The sequence below is a fragment of the Asterias amurensis genome, chromosome 5 (genome assembly GCF_032118995.1).
Source record: "Asterias amurensis chromosome 5, ASM3211899v1".
Classification (NCBI taxonomy): Eukaryota; Metazoa; Echinodermata; class Asteroidea; order Forcipulatida; family Asteriidae; genus Asterias; species Asterias amurensis.
In genome coordinates, this window is record NC_092652.1 from 5,921,816 (window position 1) to 5,937,883 (window position 16,068).

A 16,068-nucleotide genomic window follows, 5' to 3' on the forward strand; every position below is an offset into this window, starting at 1 on the left:
AGAATATAAGTCGACAGACTCAAGTATTTTTTATTCATTGGCACAGCGATCAACATTGACCCAGCGATTCTTAATTGATATAACATATCACTTAGGCACTGTACACGTTTGGTAATTTTCAAAGACCAGTGTTCTCACTTGGTGTATCCCATCATAAGCATAAAACAACGAGCCTGTGAAAATTTGGGCTCAATCGGTCATCGAAGTTGCGAGAAAATGATGAAAGAAAAAACACCCTTGTTGGACAAATTTGGGTGCCTTCAGATAGGAATAAAAGGCTTCAAGCTAGAAGTATTTTATTATTTTAGTGAAAATTACCTCTTTCTCAAAAGCTATGTTACTTCAGAGGGAGTTGTTTCCCACAATGTTTTATACTAACAGCTCTCCAATGCTCGTTCCCAAGTCAGTTTTCAAGTTATTTTTGTTTTGAGTAATTACCAAACGTGTACCGTCCCTTTAACAACCGCTGTATCTCATCTTATAAATGACGTTGAGATAACTGCTCAGTGGTGTCACAAAAATGCAGTGGATAATTTCAATTCAGTTCAATATGACTTTTATTTAATACTCTTTTGGGCAAATAGTTCAACATGAAAGTGTATAAGTTCACAGAAAGGTAGCACAATCAACAGTGCATATAAGTATAGAGACACGAAACGAACACGAACACCCACGATTGTGGTAGTGCATCCAGGTAATATCCACAAATCGTCAGTAACACCCGTTGATGTCACTCAGTGGTCTTCGGAGAGACGCATTGCACAACTCCCAAGTGTCTAAAAACATTTTCCTTGACAGATGGTCGAAATAATTAACTGGGCAAAGAGTCAGGGAATAATACATTCTAACAAATAATGGACTTTCTTTTGCACAAACCACGCAGCTACGGTGGCGGGTCGTTCTCGTTCAGTAACCTGATCGAGACGATCACCTCACAGTTCAACACGGATTTCGACATGAAGCAGGTGAGTCTGAACTTTGACCTTTGACCTTTCATCCTTAGATTTTTATGGTTTCAAAATGGTTTCAAGTGGTGTCTGCATGTTGCCCTTTAACTTCCAAAAACGAAGCATACAGGTCTACCACTTTCCTGTATTTCAAAGTACTTGGGAAAGTATACAGTGCTAACACACATCGTAATGGTAATAATAACCATTTTTTTAACAATCCTGTATTTTGAAGTGTCGCACCATTTTTTGGTACCATTGTCGTTGTGATCAATGTTATGTCTTTGTTTTCACACCATTATGTGGCTTTGGGAGGTTGGCTGCACTAATGTAATAAGCTGTTCGAGAAATGGTGGACAATCGGTTTGCACTCCGGGTTTTTTGTTTTGACAGACAAATGTACCCAAATCAAATAATGGCATAGTATTGTGTACACCATATCTAAAAATGGGTTATGGCTTTGCACGTATTCGAAAAATTTGTTAAGCAATGGGTTCAAGCGCAGTCACAATTTCATTACATATATTAACAGCTAACTCTGAGGTTTCGTAACCCCCCCCCCCCCACCGCAACCTGGTCCATGAAATACATCTTTATAAGATTGTAAATCTGTAAATTCTTTCAAAAATATATGTAACTATTTCATTCTCTCATCATTTCATCTTTACTGGGTCTATCCGAATTAGCCACTATTTATTCTGCCTCTTCGTATAGTTTCATCAACAAAACACTAACACAAGGTATAGCTTTGGATCGTTTTTGTGAAAGAAAATACCACAGTTTTGATTCTCAGTATTTGTTAAGTGTAGGACAACCAGTCAGTGCCGATTTAAAATTACAAGCTTTTTACTAAAACCACAAGACTTGGGCCTTTATATTATGCCTACAATTTTCACCTCATTTATGAAAAGACTCTTAAACTGGAACTTCTCCACTGACTGGCTGCTTTCGCAGAGAATATTCATCGGACAAAAGTTGTCCAAAGCTATACACGTGACATGTTGGACTTTTACGGTGGCATGTTTGAGCTGTAGCTTTTTCATTCATATAGTGTTGTAATTTAACTTCAGTATCAATGTACATTGTCTGTATTAGCTATCTGCTAATTGTTGTTGTTATTGTTGTTGTTGTTGTTGTTTGTGTTGTTGCTGTTGGTGTGTGCTTCGCTTTAGAACGTTCATGGTAACTGATATTAAGTAGCCTACATCACTGCACATGGTGGGATTTAAATTGTTCAGCTAGTCTTTACTCCTCATCAAAACTAACCAAAACACTTTGGAAACCATTGTAAAGGAAACAACACACTTTTTAAGGCCACGGTTTACACTAACAACCAAAGAAAAGGAGAAAACAAATCATTGGATGCTGCCAGTTTGATAACGAACAATGACAGACAGTTAAACTTTTAATCAAGATGTTGTTGGGGTTCGAAGCGCAACCTATAACCATAACCACCATTTTGTTTGAATATTACGAGTGGGAAATGGGAAAAACCCTCAAGTTATGCATTCCGTGTACGTACCGCTTTTTCCAATGACCGAGCTTTAGATTTCATGTGAGTGAACTTGAAAATGTCAGCGTGGAGCTATCTCCGAACAGAGTTCGATGCGTCCACTTTTTGACATTTTGACCTTTTTGTTGACCGAACTAAATTTTGCTGGTAAACTGTTTATGCTTAGAAACGCAATGTTAAACAACTCTATAAAACCGGTCCTTATTAGGCTAATAATAATGTTAACTTTAAATCCGACACAAGTGGCACACATATCGCTGCTGTACAAAACAACCGACAAACCATGAAGAAGCATCACATAATTAGAAAATAAAGTTTGAAAAATTGTTCTTTCTGTAGATACGTTTTTAACTTTTCTTGAATATGGCAAGTGATTTTGAAAGTTTCACGGTTTCAGGTAGGGAGTTCCAAAGCCTCAATGCTGCACTCTAAACACTTCGAACTCAAACCTAACACCACCCCACCCCCTCCAAATATTAGGGGTATACCATTGCAGATATTCATCACCAATTCCAGTATACGGATGAAAAATAGAGAACAACTCACACATTTTTCAGTGGGGGAAAAAAACAAAAACAAAACGGACCCCTCCCCAGAAATGGTTGCCTCAGCATTTATGCCATCATAAACAAATACCAAAACTAAAAACTAGGTTAAAACATCACTCAACAGTCTGTTGATTGACGAAATTTCACAAATACCGCCTCCCAAAAGATCATGTCCCCTATGATGATTCTGTGCTCTTTAACCCAGAAATTTTAAACAAATCAACACGGTGTGAAATTGTTATGGTTAGGCGACTCGGGGGAAAGAGGTCTTATTTAATATGGGAGTCCGAGTGCCAGTCGAGTTATTCACCCTCCAAATGAAAACACCCCTATAAAAAAATTAATTTTCCAAACGTCCGAACATCAAGCTTGAACAAAATCCCTAACACCTCCCGGCAAATAGGACAAGGTTATTTCAGGACCTATATGTCCAAAGTACCCCAAGTTGGAAGTCAACAACCCACCAGGTCACAATTTGGGCACCATTTTTTCACACTGTCCCCTTTCTTGGGGTCTCAAAACTGTCTATTATTAGAATATTTTGAGGGCCAGCAACAAATTGATGAGCTCGACGCTCTTTTGGTGGGGTGCACCCCAAATGACGTCAAGCGAGGCTCCGGCAACAGGCCTAGCGCATGACGTCATGGTCTTTCAAGATGCCCCTTTGATTCACATTCGGTCAGAGGAATTAACTGCAACGAATCGAGGATTAATGTTTGTGTGAAAGTAAAGTAGTATTCATGTAAAATATAAAGTACAAATTTTAATGTTATAATATTAACAATACGGAGTGCTTGTATTATGTTACATCCACCAAATCGAAGTGAAACTACTGGATCACGATGTGACCAATATCTTAGTGTATCGATATTTTATTAACGAGTCCTACATTTTTCTTGTCTTTTAATTTTCACACCTATTTACAGCTGATGGCTTTTGGAGATGGGAGAGACTTCGGCTCAGCGACCCGTGCCTACCAACAATCCGTCGAGAAGTGCCAAGCCAACATCGACTGGATGAAACGCAATGCAGACAGTATGGAAAAATGGCTTGAGGCGAACATGGACTAACCCTTATAAAACTTTACAGTCCTACCCCACCCCCATACCTCCCCCGAATCAGGTCATAATTGTGATTTTATATGAAGCCAATATTATATGAACTTTACACCAAAGCAAAATATTTGCAAACCCTTCAATATTACAGATCCCACAAGCTGGTATACGCCTTCAACCGTGGACCTCCTATTGTCCCTTTTTTGTTGATACTTTTTTGGTAGCAGCTCCCATTGGTTTTGTACACGATTTCCAATATTGTGGTCCTTTCCCGAACCATTAACCCTGTTGTCCTCTTATGTTATAGATCCTCGGTTTGAATTCGCATACTACACTGACCCCACCCAAAGCAGATCTTAATATTGTGATTTTCTATGAGCCTATAATGAACTTTACACAGAGAAAAATATATGCTATAACCCCTATACCCATTATACAGACACCCAAACCCCCTCCGTACCCGTAACAGGTCTTAATTGTGATTTTCTATGATGAACCTATTATTATGAACTTTACACCGAAGTAAAATATTTACAAATTGAAAAAATTATATATAATTAAATTAATCGTGTAAATAGAAATCATAAAAATGTTATTATAATGGTATTGTTGTCTGACAAAGAGAGGGTGTAGTTCAGTCAGAAACATGTGAAAATTACTACTCAGTGTATCTGTTGGTAATGATATACAATGATTGTGAATGGTAGTTGTTTTATACACTGTTCACAGAGATTGCCTCGGGCACAGAACAACCTCGTTCCCAATGGTGTAAGACTACGTCGCGCTATTTGTTGTTCTTTCCAAGAATGCCTTGCTTGATTAAAGGGGGGCAACCCCTGGAAATTTGACTTTGAAATATCAAAATGTATACTTGATATTTTAAATAGTGGTTGGTCAATTCTGTGCTAGAGACTACGCAGAGACACATCAAGTCGATATCACCAAACTTTTCCTAACTTGTGATTAATCTTTGGACTTAGGACGAGTTAAGTTTCGGAACAAAAGACGTTAGGAGTTACCAGTCCTGTCAGGATTAATCCTAGCGTTTCGTAAAATCGGCTGCTGGCCACTCTCATGTTTTCCCGATCATGTGAAACGTCTAACTGTATGAAGTTTAGGGTGTGATCATATGAAAGCCGAATCCGTTTGAGATGTAAAGTGCCCTACAAGTGCCGTGCAAGCGATCGACAGTTTTTAACAAGCGGATACGTAAAGAGCAGTCAATTTTGGTTAGCCAATCAGCGTCGGTTTCCAATGCTTCCCTTCCAGGGGTCAGTGACGATAGGTATCGATAAGGCGCGCTGCCCCTGGTGCGAGGTTGCGTACACGAGCATCCAAATGCTCTCTATTTCTCTACATAAAAAAGTCTCTTGTTCTTCTGCAGTGGCCAGTTAAGGGACCAAAAACCAGTACATATTATTACAGAACTATAGTTGAGTACTAAAAAATAGAAAATTAGACAATAGATTACATAGAGTAGACAAAGAAGTGTTTTGGATTAAATTATACAAAAAAATGTCATAATGGAAAACATAAGTAAAAAAATAAATAAAAATATATATATAGATAACAAAATATAAAATAAAGGAAAATGAGTGAATGATATGTAAATTGTGTAGAAAAGATATAGTACTTGTATACTTGTAAAAGCAAATAATTGGTAATTATATTTCCTCATCCGGTTCCTAACGTATATTATTTGGATATAGCACGGTAAAACATAGGAATATCAGATATACTTCCGTTATTTTACCAGCTCAGTTCCGTATGAGGGTATACCTCAGCTCTACATTTGGAATATCAGATTTTCTCTGTATAAACTCAGTCAATACTAAGGAATAGATCAGTTCTCGTTTGGAATATCAGACATAGTTCCTTAATGTCATCAGTTCAGTTCCGTATAAGGTATAGCACAGTTATATATTTGTGGATGTTATCAGCCCAGTTCCGTATTAAGGTAAAGCTCAGTTATACCTTTGGAATAGCCGATATACTTCCGTTATGTTTTTAGCCTATAGTTCCGTGGTAAGGTATAGCTCAGTTCTATATTTGGAATATCAGATATACATGTACTTATATAATCTCAGTTCTGCGTCTGCAAATGTCATACTTCCGTTATAATATCACAGGTAAGGTTAACAAAACAAATTGTCACAAGTACTCTGCATTTTATGTTTGTCATCTCCCATTTTAGAGTTGTAGTATTGTTCTTAAAACATCTGTTGATGTTCTTATTTTGAAATTCTGAGCACACGTTTTCTTCTGTTTGAAGAGAACTGTTACCATTGTTACAATTGTTTACTTTTCAAGTAAATCATTTGAGACTGGTGACCTACATTACATTGTTGAGAGTTGGTGTATGTAAAATATTTACAATAAATTTTTTACAATAATGGTGTCACTAATTAAAGAACTGTTATTATAATTACTGTCGTAATTTATAAATTGTTAAAAAAAAGTATATATACATGACTGATTGTACTTCTTACACTATAAATGAAGTTTGTATATATATCTGTCACTGTTTCTTTAATTTCAGAACTAGCCTTTATTTGTTTTTAAAGGTGACATGTTTGGGAGCGATCACGTCCATCTTTTTAAATGTGTAGACGGAATCGAATAAAAAAGAAAAAATAATTAAACAAGTATGTAACAACAGTGATCTATAAACAAGAATGTTTGAATGTTTGATATCAAGCTTACTACTGAAGGGGTGTAAACTGTGTTAATTTGTTTACACTTTCGTAATTTATTTATCTTAAGTTGCACAAAAACTCAACAACTTTCATTAAAGATGAGAGCCTACGCTAGTTCAGTCTCAACATTCATCATTAAAATCCACCACATGTCAACATTAATTTAAAAACTATTAAAATGTAGAAATAAAAAAAAGGTACAAATAAACTGGCCTCGATTAAAACGACAATAGAAAAGTAGTTTGTGGTGGTAGAGAAATCCCAATGAAAAATCAAAACTTTGAATTACAAATTGAAAGGCGACACCCATGAAACAGTCACAAACTTTTGAAAAGTATCTAGGTATTTGAAAGAGAAGTTTTCCCTCAATTTTCGGAAAAATAAAAAACACTTTCCTGCAGCACAATGCTATATACAACAATTTTGGAAAGCAAACTAACGATAAACAAATTGTGAGCATCTGTTTGTTAGGGTTTCGATCTAGTAAACAATTTTACCGAATGAACGAATGCATGTGTGCATGATCAATATATCTTAACAGTTCTTTAAGAAACGGTTCAGTATTGGCACTTATTACAAATCTTATTGGTCCATAATATCAGTCGTAGAAAGTCTTCGTTATAACTTCGGTGTGAAAAATATTATGCATTGACAGTGTTTTCAGTTTTATCGGGGACTGAGTTTAGTCCAGGCCTGATACTTCATGGAGGCGACGAATGCGATTGCCTCCAGCCCCTCTGCGGAGCTCTGGTCATTGCCTTGGTGCCTTGAAATGCTCCAGTAGAAATTTCCTCGTAAAGGATGCCCTTTACCAAAATGCATGGGTGCCCTTGTCCCCTCAAAACTGAAGTATACATGCACGTGAGTCCCGAATATTGCGGTCGGAGTGGAAAGTAAAAATTGCCTGAATTTGCACGTGGATGCAGCATGGAAGGACGACGACATTGTTGTTGTTATTGTTGATGGTTTTGTTTTAGAATGAGCTCGCTTGAAGCCAGAGTAAGAATGAACTGCATGCCGTACAAGGTGAGGTCGCTCAGGTGAAATATAATTTTTTAACAATAATTATCTTATCTTAAGCAAGTTCGCTTAAAACGAGGAGAAAAGCCACTTTTATTTAAAGGCAGTGGACACTATTGGTATTACTCAAAATAATTATTAGCATAAAACCTTTCTTGGTGACGAGTAATGGGTAGAGGTTGATGGTATAAAACATTGTGAGAAATGGCTCCCTCTGAAGTGCCATAGTTTTTGAGAAAGAAGTAATGTTCCATGAATTTGATTTCGAGACCTCAGATTTAGAACTTGAGGTCTCGAAATCAACCATCTAAACGCACACAACTTCGTGTGACAAGGGTGTTTTTTTTCTTTGATTATTATCTCGCAAGTTTGATGACCAAATTAGCTCAAATTTTCACTAGTTTGATATTCTATACATATGTTGAGATACACCAACTGTGAAGGCTAGTCTTTGACAATTACCAATAGTGTCCACTGTCTTTAAGGGGCTGAACAGGAAGGAAAACTATTTTAATAAACACAACAAGTTGGGAAACCTGAAGGTTGAAACTGATATTCCTCTTAAAACAGTCCAGAGACTGATTATTAGACTGTTGAAGCAGTGAGGCAGAAATTAAAGCTGATTCATATATAAAACTAATTTCTTATGAATCTAACGCTTAACGTCAGACTGAACCCTTGTGGTCCCGATTCTCGAAAAACTCCGTTCCAAAGGTTTCTGACTTTCTATGGAACCGGCTGTCCAATCGTATTCAAGTCTCAACATTTGGATGTTGACTTTGGATGTTGACCTATGCTAGAGTGGAATATCTCTGAGAAATGGGAGGGTCTCAAGCCAAATATACTGGGGGTGGATTTCACAAAGAGTTAAGACTAGTCTTATCTCGAGGTAGGACGAGTTACGCGTCCGAACTTAAGACTAGCCTTAAGTTTTTAATAACTCCTTAGGAGTCCTAGGACCTCTTATAATCCTATGATTATCTTTATAAAATCAACCTGAAAGGAATAGGTTAACTATACTGACTGTAAAGTATTGCACGGAACTCGGCACTATATTGTGGTTGTAAAATACTCCAAACCAAACAGATTACTATATTGATAATAAGAAATAATTTCTTCTAAATTTTCAGATACAGCTTAGATCAACATTTCCCGTCTATTTTCAAAGCTCTGACGAAGCATTGCAACACGCAGTATGACATCACAGAGGTAAGACAAGAATGCATTAGCATCTTGGGGGTCGGGGTTTGAAGCGTGGGTGGTGGTGGTGGTGGTGGTCGGGGTAGGGGACATGCTTCGCTCACGCCATTCTGGATAGCCAGAACTCATCAGTGATGACCTTTTCAACATAGGCCCTTTTTCGAATCCACGGCTTCGGCTTTGGGTTTTTCTTTTAGGAAGAACTCCACTTCTCAAATTAGATATTCACATGGTGTTCTTACAAACCTCTCTTTTCAACCTACAATCCTCTACTGAGTTCTAAAAAGAACTCCACTGTTACGTACTGGATTTGTTTATCTTGAGACGAACAAAGGGCTAGACACAAGTCATGTAAAGTTTCCCCGTGTTTCTTCTAGTTTCTTGAAGGGAAACAAATGGTTGTGTTAAAAATGTTACAAATTCGTAGTGTGGACCTGAGAACAAAAGAGGTCCACTACAGGGACTTGAACCACTATGTGGACTTACACAGCGTTGCAGAATAAGAGTTTTTAAGTGTATAGGGGTGGATTTCACAAAGGTAGTCCTAACTAAGGACTAGTCCTAGGCAATACTAAGAGATAGGACTGGTCCTAAGTTAGGATGAGTTACTGGTCCTAACTTAGGACTGGTCCTTTCTCTTAGCATTGCCTAGTACTAGTCCTAAGTTAGGACTACCTTTGTGAAATCCACCCCAGAAGACAGTATGCCACAAAGTGACTGCAACACAGAACTTGTGTGTCCAATAAAGTTGTATAGCCCTCTCGCAACACCCGCCCCTATCCCCCAATCATCACTAGCACTCCATAATTATTTCCTTCTTCCTCTCTCTTTTAGATAAGTCATTTCTATGCCAAGAGGAACCTTTCGCTCCTGAAGAAAACAGTAGACATGAGTCTTGATCGGACGAGGACCAACATCAGATGGATGGAGAATAATGCCGAGGCCGTCAGGATATGGTTCCTGAATGCATACATGGAAGGGTACGTAATATATTTTAAACCTCGCAGGGCAGAATTGACTAGAATTAACCACAATGGAATATAAGTAGCCTGTCGCGTTAAAATGACAAATATTGCGATATTGCACCAAATATCGCAAAATTTATTGTCGCGAAAAATATGGCGATACTTTTACGATATTTATCGCGATATCGCGATACTAATCAAGATATTAATCACGATATTTTCACGGTATTAATCGTGACAAATGTCAAAACAAAAAATCCCCAATAAGTATCACGATGATAAGTATCGCGTTATAATCGCGATAAAAATTGAAATACTTAACGCGATAAATATCGTGATACTTATCCCGATAAGTTACTGCCTGTGCGCGCATTTACAAAGGGCGTGGAAGTAGGACAAAATCTTAGAAATGCACAACCATTTTTAATCTTTCTTCAGTTAAGTCATTATCGTGTTATTTGTTAAACACCTAACTTACACCTGACTTTGTCAAACTGATGCAGAATTTGACCAAAAATCCATTTTGTTTAAACCTGTTATCGGGTCAGCCTTACTCTAAACTTGGGGTAAATTTTGACTGGTACATCAACATCAATGACATTAAGGGGACAGTTTTGCGGGCGATTTAAATTTAAAAGTACTTTTCCCGTTTATCCCCTCCTCCGCAACCAAACCGGGTGAAAAATTGATTCTTCAATATCTTCTTTTCTATAAAACATTATTTTGATACAAAACATTTTAAACTTTCATCCATTACAGGAAAAGAGATACCTCTGCTGTGACGTCATACTCAGCACCCCAGGCAGACGAGACCGAGTCAAGCATAGTATCGAGTTCTAGTTCAGCCTAGATTGGATTCTTCTCTGCAGATAGTCGTTACATACAGTCATGTAAACAAATCGTGTTAGAGGCACTATAAACTGTTGTTAGTTACTCAAAATAACCGTTAGCACTTGGCAACAAGCAATGGAGAGGTGTCCAATGTATAAAATGTTGTGAGAAAAGGTTCCCTCTGAAGTAACATAGTTTTTGAGAAAGAGGTAATTTATCACTCAAACAATAACAGATTTCAGCTGAAGCCTTTTTATTATGCATCTGAAAGCAAACAAAGTTGTGATACCAGGTTTTTTTAATTTTCTTTCCAGTATTCCCTGCAAAATCAATGACCAGCTGAGAGCCAAAATGTTCACAGGTTTGTTATTTGATGCATATGTTGGGATACACCAAGAGAGAATACTCGTCTTTGACAATTACCAAACGTGTCCAATGCCTTTAAAGGCAGTGGACACTATTGGTAATTACTCAAAATAATTATTATCATAAAACCTAACTTGGTCACGCGAGTAATGGGTTGGTATAGTATACAAAATTGTGAGAAATGGTCCCCTCTGAAGTGAAGTAGTTTTCGAGAAAAAGTAATTTTACACGAATTTGATTTCTATACCTCAGATTTAGAATTTGAGGTCTCGAAATCAAGCATCTGAAAGCACACAACTTCGTGTGACATGGGTGTTTTTTTCTTTCACGCAACTTCGATAACCGATTGAGCTCAAATTTTCACAGGTTTGTTATTTTATTCAAATGTTAAGCTACAGCAAGTGAGAAGACTGGTCTTTCACAATTGGCAACAGTGTCCAGTGTCTTTTGTTTCATTAAAAATAAAGCTATTGGCCCACTCCACATGACGTCATCACGATGCAATGTGCATGGTTGTGTAACATTTTTGGAGTAAATGACCCTGTGTGGTGTATAATGTAATGCAAATTAAACTTGTCGGTGACGCAGCGATTAACACGGGGCGTCATTGTGAACGTGTAGCTCCAAATTCAGAATGACGACCGTTGTAGACTGAATTCGTGTTTAACATTGGTGCAATGGCGTGGGTTATAATACACGTACCAGTATAATCTGATATCAAGCGCCATAGTGCTAGCGTATATTTTGGTAATTATTTGAAGAACCTGTAAAAAGAACGAAAACTGTACAAATTATTTTGCTTAAAGAAATTACTAAGAACTTTTAATACCTATACCATAACTACCTTATTTTCAATGTATTCGGCGACCATAGCCACAGTGTAAACCGTAAACTTTGATGTCATTTATACGGATTTTGTATATCAGTAGATGTATTTTTTACGGTGTTTTGTAGCGTAACTCGTCCCGGAAGAGTGCATGAATGCTCATTTAACAGATTTTATGTTTAAAGCAATTGGACACTTTCGGAAGAGACAAAAAAAAAGTTCACAGATTTACAAATTACTTACAGGGTTTACAGAAGGTAATGGTGAAAGACTTCTCTTGAAATATTTGTCAATGAAATGCTTTACTTTTTGAGAAAACATTAAAACAATATCAGTTCTCGGTATCGAGAACTACCGATTTATTTTAAACACATGTCATGACACGGCGAAACGTACGGAAACAAGGGTGTGTTTTCCCGTTATTTTCTCCCGACTCCGATGACCGATTGAGCCTAAATTTTCACAGATTTGTTATTTTATATATATGTTGTTATTCACGAAGTGTGGGCCTTGGACACTACTGTTTACCGAAAGTGTCCAATGGCTTTAAATAACTTATATAAATTACACGTAATTAAATATTAACTAAAAGGGTTGTATAGCACCACAAAGAGCATTATAAGTTTTGATGCGGGTAAAATAAAATCGGGGGTTTTGAAAATTAAATGTTTGCAAAATACGTCTCTCAAGTAAATCTAATTCTCAAGTGATATAATAGTTTGAGTATGAAGTTTTGTGTTTTTGGAAGTCAAACAAACACAACAATATTTGTGTTATTTCTTTAAAGTAAAGCCAAGTTCCAACACAGAGTGTTCGTTGTGTGAACAAAAAGAAGAATAAACCGTTATTGTGGGGAAAATTTGCATACAGAAATATAGCTGGAGTGAAAATCAAGAACGATTATTTTGTAGTCGTTAGGTGTGTGAACTCGGGCCTGTAAAAGTGTGTCCTTCTTTCTACTTAATAGCACATCGAACTTTTAGTTGGTCACAAGCGTTTATTTATGTTGTATTTTATGTGGCAATTTGGTGCAACTTTTTAAACTGTAAAATAATATGACCATGGGAAATGGAACAGACGGTAGAAATAAGCCACGTGTATGATTGATAGTCATTGATGTAATGGAAAATGATATTGCGGCAATCGTTCTTCGTGATATTTAAATCAACTGTCATCTTAAGAATTAATAAATGAATTTGAGCTTGTTTATTTGTCTTATGCTTCCTAGTATTAACATTTCATTGAATATGCTTAATTCAGGCCATGCCAGTGTAACTAAAACATCATGGGAAGATAAATAAAGGACATCGAGTTACAAATCACATTTTCTCTGTTTTAATATGATTTCTGATTCAAAAAGTCATGTACTGGTCTGCTACACATATGCACCCCATGATGTTCGTACCCCCCCCCCCCCCCCCCCCCCTGGGCCAAACTTAATTGGGTTATGTTCCAGTTGGGTCACACCACTTTGGGTCTTACTCCTTTTGGGTCATATCCCCCTTGGGCCATGACCCCAAAATATACCCTCTTATAATGTTAACGAAAACATAAACATGTGGTGTTTTAATTTGATTTTGTGAGTTTTCAGTGAGATATCGTTTTAGTTTAACCAGTTTCCCAGTTGTTAAACCCCGCTCACTGTGCACAACAACTTATTTACATTGATTAGTTTTTCTCTGAAACTTTTTTGCGGGGCTTGAGAAATATAATTTGGATTGTGTTGCTTTATGGAAGAAAGTTATCAGCAGAGTTTTTGAAATAGCACAAATAATGAATATTATATCAAATGTCCAATGGGACTGGCAATGATCTTGCTTAGGTGTTCGAATTCAGTCTTAAAGCTGGTAAAAAAATATTTGTAAAGGCAATGGACACTATTGGTAATTACTCAGAATAATTATCAGCACAAAACCTTACTTGGTAACAAGTAATGGGGAGAGGTTGATAGTATAAAACATTGTGAGAAACGGCTCCCTCTACTCTGAAGTGAGGTGGTTTTTGAGAAAGAAGTAAAATTCCACGAATTTGATTTCGAGACCTCACATTTAGAACTTGGTCTCGAAATCAACCATTTAAACGCACACAACTACATGTGACAAGGTTTTTTTCTTTCATAGTTATCTCGCAACGACCAATCGAGCTCAAATTTTCACAGGTTTGTTATTTTATGCATATACATGTCGAGATACACCTAGTGAGAAGACTGATCTATGACAATTACCAATAGTTTCCAGTGTCTTTGACGCGAAAATGTATTGCACATGTCGTCATTGACAATGGATCTTTGACAATGGATTATTGCACACGTGTGTACGCGCTGCACACGACTCTCGGGTACGTTTCAATGGCCACGGCGGCCACTGCAAAGGATTCACTTGGCTTATTTTCGAAAGTTCGGCTAGCGCTGTAAAATATTGTATGACAATGAATCACTTCATCTAACGTCTTGAGAATGTGTCGGTGACATGAAGGAAACCAATGTGAGATTTTCCTATTGATCAGTGTTATTACAATACAGGGGTAATAAGAACATATTTCATGTTAAAAGCGTCATAAATTATGGGGGACCAAACCTCCTTCTGATGTGATTTTATTGATAGGCAGACCACCACTCACGATGGCGCACGAAGTGGCCATATTATCGAGACGCATGGACAGTTTACATTTTTGTATTTCAATTTTCGGGATGACCAGAGACAATTATTTGACAAGTACGTGATTAGAACTTGCGACCATCCGATTGCAAACAGAGCTGTCTAACCTTGTTATTGACGATCTCCTTTCTTAACGTCAACAATTTTTTTGATTGATTCGGGTATAGGTCAGAAGCCATTTGGCAGTTATTTAATTACAAAATGCTTCCAAACATAGTACAGTCAAATTTTGGTGTTGTGCCAGATAATATACCGCAGGCATGTATTTAGGTTAGGTCTACCCTAGACTTGACTCAAGTCCCAATCCCGAGCCATCGCAAGAAAAAACATTCTGCTTTCCTGGTTCTCGGGATCACATTTTGACGGCGAGCGCGGACTGTTTAGCCAGTCTGCTATTTGGCGCGATATGCTTGGGGACCTCTCACACAAAAACGGGACTTGAATCAAGTCTAGGTTTACCTAGACTTGAGTCAAGTCCCAATCCCGTGCCATCGCCAGAAAATTATTGTTTTGTGGTGCTCTGCATTCCCCAACCTCTTCCGGGACCAGATTTTTGACGGCGAGCGCGCTTTGCTAGTTGGCGCGATATGCTTGGGGACTTATTACACGAGAATGGGACTTGAATCAAGTCTAATCTACCCGACCATCAGACAATTTGATGAAAGTCGACCTCCCTTGAGGGGTACCAGGGTGGAAGTGCTTGGGAGGTATATCCAGGTACCCGTATATTCAAATCACAGGGCCAACATTGGAAAGTGTCAACGACAACTTGCACTTAGTGTGTGACCCAACAAGTTTATGAAACTTAATACCTATGACAATTTGAGGTCAATCGGTAAAAGAGAAAAAAGTGAACACAAAGTAAGAGAAAAGAAAGAAGAAAAAAAAAAGAGTCGATTTCACTATTTCCAAACATCTGGTTTTGAAATTGCGAGATCAGAACTGTTTTAAACATATTTTAGAAAAAAAACTATAGAGTTTCAGGCAAAACAGGAGGATTTGCCCCACCTGGACCATCTTTACATAGTGTGAGTTATGTGTAAATAAGTGAAGACTAATGACCCTTTAACGGCACTGGACACTATTGGTAATTACTGAAAATAATTGTTAGCATAAAACCCTACTTGGTAACAAGTATTTGGGGAGCTGTTGATGGTATAAAATGTTGCAAGAAACGGCTCCATCTGAAGAACTTAGTAACTAAAACAGTTGGATTTGATTTAAAGACCTTCAGATTCGATTTTTAGGTCCCGTAATGAAGCATCTGAAAGCATACAACTTTGTGTGAAAACTGTTTTTCTTCCATCATTATCTCGCAACTTCGACGACCAATTGGCTTCAGATTTTCACAGGTTTTTTTTTTTGTGGATACGTTGAGATACAACAATTGAGAAGACTGGTCTTTTACACTTACCAATAGTGTCCAGTGTCGTTAAACACGAAT

The 16,068-nt window shown here is 37.5% G+C and overlaps 1 protein-coding gene across 8 annotated transcripts in view; it reads left to right on the forward strand.

Moving 5' to 3' along the window:
- LOC139937247 (aminopeptidase N-like) overlaps nucleotides 1–13,265 on the forward strand; it is a 77,851-nt gene extending 64,586 nt beyond the window's left edge. For 7 of the 8 annotated variants that reach the window (XM_071932338.1, XM_071932341.1, XM_071932335.1 and 4 more), the window contains 3 exons: nucleotides 8,910–8,988; nucleotides 9,814–9,959; nucleotides 10,704–13,265. In XM_071932338.1, coding sequence (XP_071788439.1) covers nucleotides 8,910–8,988; nucleotides 9,814–9,959; nucleotides 10,704–10,794 — 316 coding nt within the window. In that variant the 3' untranslated portion in view covers nucleotides 10,795–13,265. Of the gene's footprint in view, nucleotides 1–883; nucleotides 966–3,934; nucleotides 6,720–8,909; nucleotides 8,989–9,813; nucleotides 9,960–10,703 lie in introns of those variants that run through there. The other variant, XM_071932336.1, reaches the window with a different exon arrangement.
- Nucleotides 13,266–16,068: the final 2,803 nt, after the last annotated feature.